This window comes from Rhinopithecus bieti, unplaced genomic scaffold (genome assembly GCF_001698545.2).
Source record: "Rhinopithecus bieti isolate Rb0 unplaced genomic scaffold, ASM169854v2 scaffold_75502, whole genome shotgun sequence".
Classification (NCBI taxonomy): Eukaryota; Metazoa; Chordata; class Mammalia; order Primates; family Cercopithecidae; genus Rhinopithecus; species Rhinopithecus bieti.
Window position 1 is genome coordinate 28,886 of NW_016827875.1, and position 7,110 is coordinate 35,995.

The following is a 7,110-nucleotide window of genomic DNA, read 5'->3' on the forward strand; positions in this document are numbered from 1 at the left end:
CTACTCCTGCTCTGTTAAAATGCAATTGCCACCATATGAGGATAGCCAAGCTCATGAGGCCCAGGAAATGACTAGTGCAAACAACCAGACACGTGAGTGAAGCAACTTCACTCAAGTCACCAAGTGTCACCTGGTGACTCCAGGAGACACCATCAGAAGAACCACCTGAGCCAAGCTCAGGTTGTTGCATTGCCTAGCCCAAATTGATGGCCATGTGTCAAAATAAAATGGTGACTGTTTAAACCCACTGCATTTTGGGGTGACAATAGATGACTAATGGAGTAATTTAGTTAGTACCATAAATTGACTGAACTCATTTTATACTTTGAACTATTTGGCTACAATATGCACAATGTTTTCTTTAAACTATCTTAAAGTGGCACATGGCATGAATGGCTATTAGCTATTAATTAGTACCCTGAGAATGGTTCTACAAATTTTAGAAAGCCAACCCTACAGCCAAACTTTAGACTAATTATCTTCTTGAGCAGTCATGAAAATAATCTAGTTTAATAAAAATCACTGTGTATTAGTCATCAGAAAACCAAACTCTGGCCTGCTTTTGTAATGAAATAATTCCATGGCATATGGTAACTTCTTGGTGGTTTCTGAGCCTTCACAGTTCCATCTATAAAATGAGAAGGCTGATTTTCTTTTTCTTGTGACTCTCAAGTTTTGAATCAAACTCCTGTCTGGCTGCCAAGGGATCAGTCCCTAATCTTAACATTTTATTTATTTATTTGTCTTCATAAATGATCTGGCTTCTTTTTTAGGACATTCTTGAAAGCAACAGGAATATTTCTAACTACTTTTCACTTAAAAAAGGAAAGATTTAATATTTTAACATGGAGAACAAAATGTCATTTGGAGTGCTAACCTCTTCAAAGGTGAAAATGAGGTCCTGACTGTGGTCTGGTAGACTCTTTCCCCCTCCTTTAGGACCTTATGGATCCAGATTCTACATTTTTATTTTAACCATAGCCAAAGAATAGAAATCAGAGGCCAATACCCTGCTGTTAGGATGATTTATGACTCTGCTATAAACACAACAACTACAATTTCTTGGTTTGAGAAGGTTTCACATTTCTGCAGAAGAGAAAAGCAAACACTCACAACAGCCCCTTTGTGAGGTCAAGAACTCAGTTGTGTGCCGCAATGGCCAGTGTGGTTATGCTCTCTCCTACCATGAGCTTTTGCTTTTTTCTGCCTCACTTCCCATTTTTCTTCCTCCTGGTTCTCTGGCATTATACTCGTCAGTGAAATAGTAGTCATAAGCCTCTGCTGTGAGGTCTAATTGCTGGGGGGCCCAATTGTCTAAGTTTGGGCTCTCCCAAAACAGAGTCTGATACAAAGACTTATGTGCAGTAGTTTACCTTAGAAACGATCATAGAAAGAACAAGTGAGGGAGTGGGGGAATGTGGGATAGGGAAGAGAGAAAATCTAATAAAGGTATGTAATGAATGAGATATCACTTGGGCAATCAGGGCTTCATCTTGCCATGGAGTCTCAAGAAACCTTGTAAAATGTTCCTCAGAATTGTCCCAATAAGATTTCAATTTCCAGTCATGTTGAAGTAAAACAAAAGTCATAACTTCCTGTCTTAAGCAACTAGAAAATGCAACACAATATATGAAGCAATTGTTATCAGACATTGGACAACAAGCAGCAAAAGACTAGAATTCCTCAGAAAAGGAAACAAACAAGGTGAGGTGTATGGTTATCCTGGTTTTTTTCTGGAGCAACTCTGGACCACTGTGCAGGGGGAGAGATACCAAGTAGACCATGGTAGTCTTAGTGAGTTGAGGGGGCACAGGTTTGAATTCGGCAGAGCTAGGATGGCTAGAAGTTTAGAAAAAAAGAACTGCGGAAAGGAGAGACCTATGCAAGAAACCAAAACTCCGTCAATCTGCATTGAGGTCCCAGTGGGTCTCCTTGATCAATACTAAGTCACACATGCATGAGGTGAAACTCCATAAATCAAGCAAAATCCATAAGTCAAGCAAACTCCATAAGTCAAACTAGAGATTTGTAAGCTGAGAAAACCTCAGACCTAGCATGGAATGAAGAGATATTTAAGGTCTACCCTGTTGGAGTAGAGAGAACCTGTGAGCACTCAGGGCATTCACTAATGGCACAAGAAAGACACGACTTAGTAGTGCAGCTAAACAAACCCTAGAGTGAAGAACATTCCTAGACCACCCTAACAAAGGTCAACAACAAGCCCCAAAGAGACAAAGTTGATGCTCTAGACCTTAACTGCTTGTCAAAACGGAGCCCAAGACTCTAAAGAAAGAAAACAAATCTTGACACTCAGCAACATAAGATTCAAAATTTCCTGCAGTCAAATGAAAATGATTATCCATGCTAAGAAGTAGAACAGCATGAGTTATAGTAAGAGAAAAAAATCAAGTAAATATAGATTCAGAAGTGACAGAATGATAGATTTAGCACGGCAAGATTTTTAAATAACTATCTTAATTATGCTCAGGTGTTTAAATAAGGTGTAAACATAAGAGAGAAGTGGAACATTTCATCTATTCATATATTTGTATTTTTAATATTTATTTATTTTATTTTACTACAGTATAAAATGTAAACACACACATATACATGGAGAGAGAGAGAGAAACTTCTAGAATTATCTAACAAGAGACTGGGAGAATTGAATATTCATCCGTTAACTCCTGTTTCTCCTCTCAGGGCATCAAATCACAGGCCATCCTAGCTGTGGACTGAGAAATCTCTCTCTGCCAAGCCACCTTTCCCACACCTCAATAGAGAAAGCCCCCAGGAAGAGATGCAGAAGAACAGGTGCCTTAAGTTGGGAAGCTGTTGTACATTGCAGCTGTCATACTCATTGTGAGTGGAGTGGGACATCACTGGAGAAGACAGGACAAGTCCTTTTTTAAATTATGTGATTGGGTAGCCAGAAAAGACAAACACTGTGATCTGTTTTTCTGGACTTCCCTCACTGTGATATTGCGGGTCTGCCACCTCCACCATCCTTTAATGTCTCTCTAGTTACTTCTGGAGCACCTGAGACGGTGTCTCAGGAAGACTCACAATGACAGAATAGTGTTAGCCACACCTCCTTCCTTCCTTCTCTAGACCCCATGGTAACATTGCTCAAGAAACCTCAGTCACTATGATCATTGCTGTCTTCTGCTGATGGCTTCTCAAAACTGTGATGTGTTATGCAATATCCTTTTCCTACTTCCTTCACCCTGTGACTACCACACCAAACAGGCTGTATCCTACCTCCTGCTATAACACTCCCAACAGGAGACTGCTTTGTACTTGCAAGTTTTCAAAGCAATTTGGTGTGAAAACCACAGTTTATATATCTGCTTGATCTAAGACTGAGACTGAGACAATGTCCATGGAGTTGGCCTGAGGACCAATGGCAAGAACCGGGTTTCCAGAGTCTGCATAACATTTAATTCCTGCAACACTTCAGAAGCCTCATTTTGTTGTTACCCTCATCCTGTAGAAAGGAAATTGAGGTTGAGTGAAGTAAAGAAACTTGCCCAAGATCATAGTGACAGAGCTAGAATTTACACCAAAGTCAATCTGATCCTTTGAAATCTGTCTTTAACCACCATGTGAATAAAAGCATCTTTTTTGTCCTTTTTTGTCCTTTTTATGTTCCCTGTTCCTTATTAGCCAGAGCTAAGTAGCCAGTACAGCAAGCTCCAATGTTTGAGGGTAAGGACTTGTCTTAGGTGTAAGGAGTGGTTCTATTGAACCCTTGGGTGCTGCTTGTAAACATTTTCCAGTGTCCTCTAACCTGGGATTAGGTAGTGAATCCTACCATTTATGGAGTTTCTCAAATGGTTTGTATTTATTTGCTTATGTATAGTTTATAAATATTATTTCTCATCTCATTCATAATTAACTAATAATGTCGGAATTATGAAGAGATTCTTATTTTTAACTTTTTTAGTTGTGAGAAAAGTTCACAGAGTTTGTTTCTTGCTACTTATGACCTTTATTTGCCCAGCTTCTTGGGACAACCCGGAACTTGATTCCAAGTATTGAGGCTGCCAGCCTCACCTTCTTGCCTCTGTTAGAGGCAGTTACCCAGGGCTCAGGATTTCCTGAATGAGTCCTGAATCAGAAATAAGTACACAGCTCATGCATGCACGAACATCCTTCCTTTTCAGGTTTGGAGTGTGCTTTCTTTTATATTATTGGGGTCTTTCTTCCTTAGACATGCCAATTGTGCTTCTGTCCTAAAACCTGTAGTGCTGCTGCCATCCTGGGACAGCAATGAATACAGAGTTCCCCAGAGGACAACCGCTCTATGAGGTCCCATCAAAATTCCTAGAAAGGATATAAATGAATGCAGTCCGATCTTAAAACCATTGTATTTGGCATATTGCTATAAAGGATTGAAACACTACTGATCTTAGTACTAATTACTTATATGTGAAGGTTAGAAAGCTGAGCCCAAATTTCAATAAGATCTTTTCACAGGTGAAGCATTCAACCACTCACTTCTGCTTCTATTGACGACACAAATGATTTCAGTTTTGAAAAAAGAAATATTTTAGTCACCATTTCACTGCCACCTTTATTAAACTGTCAACAATTATAAGAAATGTTGTTTAACCAAAGCAATGAAATGAGGGCACTTATTAAGATAATATAAATGTTTTTAAGGAGGTAAATTTGAGTAGCAAGACAGAAAGAAACTTCTTATAAAAAGGGCAATTTATATCAGTGACTCTCCCATTAGGGGCCAGCCCATAGTTTGGTAAAGCACATTCTTCACTAGGTGAGAGCCAAGGGTATTGGCAGCAATCACCACATGAAATGAAGCATAGCTCATAGTTTGATTTATCTGTACAGCGAATTGAACACCCAGAAAATAACACAATACAAATATTGAGAAATATTGATATAAATCACCAGATTTTCCAGTAAAGATAGCCCTTGTTTCCCCCAAAAATCAAATGAGGATTTTCTATTTTTAAGTACTTTATTTTTATATTATGTGTGAAAACATCAATAATTAAACCCCTTTGTTCTAAGACAGAAACACTGTAAAACTAACATTAAACAAGGCAGTATGCCTTACAAGAAAGACATAAAATGTCCAAGGGATATTTAGAACATTTTAGTTCTTAAAGTTTCAACATGAGAAATGTTGACCCACACACTAGGAAATCATTTCAATAAATAACAACTGACATTCATCTAAACAGTTACAAAACAGATGCGCACATACATTCCCCTGCCCTCACAATGATCTCATTGGCCATTTGCTTGGATCCCCCAGCCTCTATCACAGTGGCTGGCATGTTGCAGGCTCCTCAGAAATATTAACATAATGACTGGAGAACATTTGAAAACATTCTACCTTCAAATTAAATACGAATCTAGATGGAACTAACTTGGGGTTGACATTTTAAAAAGAATGAATATAACGGGACAGGGTGCAAGTAGACTTAATCATACCCTTAATTATTTTATACCTAAAATATTAACATAGAATCTTCAAAACAAACTAATAAATAAATAAATAGAAAACTTCTCCTAAGTGATGCTCAAACACATTAGGCTCAATCCAGGTGGCCTCTGCAGCTGTGTCTCTCTTTTCTCTTCTGTTCATATAAGGACTGTGCCTCCTTCAGGAACAGCCACCAATGAGCTTCTTCCTTCCTTCTGGTTAGTTGCATTTGTCACTGTAAAGAGAAAATGGGTGCCCTGAGTAGGTGCTCGGGAAAACTGACTGCACAACACTCTGCTCCTGTCCTGCTCTTCCAGCCTCTAGAGTTTTCTGAATGCAGTTTCCCCAGCCTGGCAACCAAGTGGCTACTGCCTGTGACAGCTGTACTGTGTGGCAAGGACCTCTAGGCTTGGGATGCTCTTTTAGGAATGGGGGTGGAGTGGGGTGGTGGTCTCCACTGTACTGTTGGATTAAAAACAGCCAGAACCTATTACTCTTTGTCCTACTGGGCCTCAAATGAAGGTAGTTTTACCTACATTCAATGGAACGAAAGAAGAACTTCGGTGGGGACGCCAGGCATTGGGAATATCCTCTGGCACCAGAGCAGTCATTATCGTAAAGGAAACTTTAATTGTGAAAACAATAATCACAATTTCTAGTCATTCAACTAACCCCTGAGTTTTCCTGATTTTATTTTTAGGGGGCAGATGCCAGTATTTCTGACCAACGGCTCCAGTCACCTGTGTACATAGAAACTATAACTCACCTGTTCAGCATCTTTTCGATGATTTTCTTAACCATGGGGGATGCGGGGTTGAGACAAGCTTTCTGCCCATTCTTGAGTGTGGCTCTGCAGAGAGAAGGGAATTCCATCAGGCAGGAGGTCGAACTGGGCACAGGGTTTGGGGCAGCGGGACAGTCGAGGACCGCGGCGGTGACAGCGGCAGCGCGGGGCGGGACTTACATGACTTCGATTTCAGCGCAGTGGGGTCCTGGGGCCTTCACGTTCACACTTTGGATGTTCTTGGGGTGAATTCCCTGCAGGGTCTGCAAGCACTGGCAGCGCAGTTCAGTGACTACGGACGCTCCTAGGGAAGAAGAGACTCATTGATTGAGCGAGGCTGTCGGCGCGGGGCGCCCACCCCAGCCGCGTCCGGCCCGGGGACCCCAAGGCGTCGGGACCCACCTGCTGCGCGCCGGCCGGTGGCCACCAGGAGCAGGAGCAGCAGCGCCACCCGCAGGAACCGTGGATTGCTAGGAGCTGCGGAGAGCGCGGCGAGGGCCATGGTGCTCAGCAGACGGGTCTGGTGGCTGTGCGAGGAGAGGGAGAACTGGCGAACAGGTGCCTGCTGCCCGGGCTTTGTGGGTCTCCGAGATCCGCGAACCCCTTTTATGCATGAATGGGGCTGGAAAGCCCGAAGCTCCCAGGCCAGGGAAATTCCCGGAGCTCCAGATCCATGCGGAGTCCGGAAGGAAGGAGACGGCCCCGCCCCCGGGGTGGAGCACTTGGTGTGCGAGTGGGGTGGGGGTGTCCACTGATGCAGCCCGCGCCTCGTCCTCTAGAGTAACTCCCGTGGACTCTGAGACTCTGGGATATTCGCCTTCTGCCCCGGATCCCTGGAGGGGGGCTGGGTGGCAGCCAGCGCTGAAGATACCAC

General features: G+C 42.4%; 1 protein-coding gene across 1 annotated transcript; it reads right to left on the reverse strand.

Moving 5' to 3' along the window:
- Positions 1 to 4,971: 4,971 nt before the first annotated feature.
- Positions 4,972 to 6,893, reverse strand: LOC108523516 (growth-regulated alpha protein). Its single transcript, XM_017864156.1, has 4 exons — positions 6,639 to 6,893; positions 6,417 to 6,540; positions 6,219 to 6,302; positions 4,972 to 5,687 (listed from the first exon to the last, which is right to left on the reverse strand). Exons 1-4 carry the CDS (start codon positions 6,736 to 6,738, stop codon positions 5,672 to 5,674), a joined length of 324 nt encoding a protein of 107 aa, XP_017719645.1. The 5' UTR covers positions 6,739 to 6,893; the 3' UTR covers positions 4,972 to 5,671.
- Positions 6,894 to 7,110: the final 217 nt, after the last annotated feature.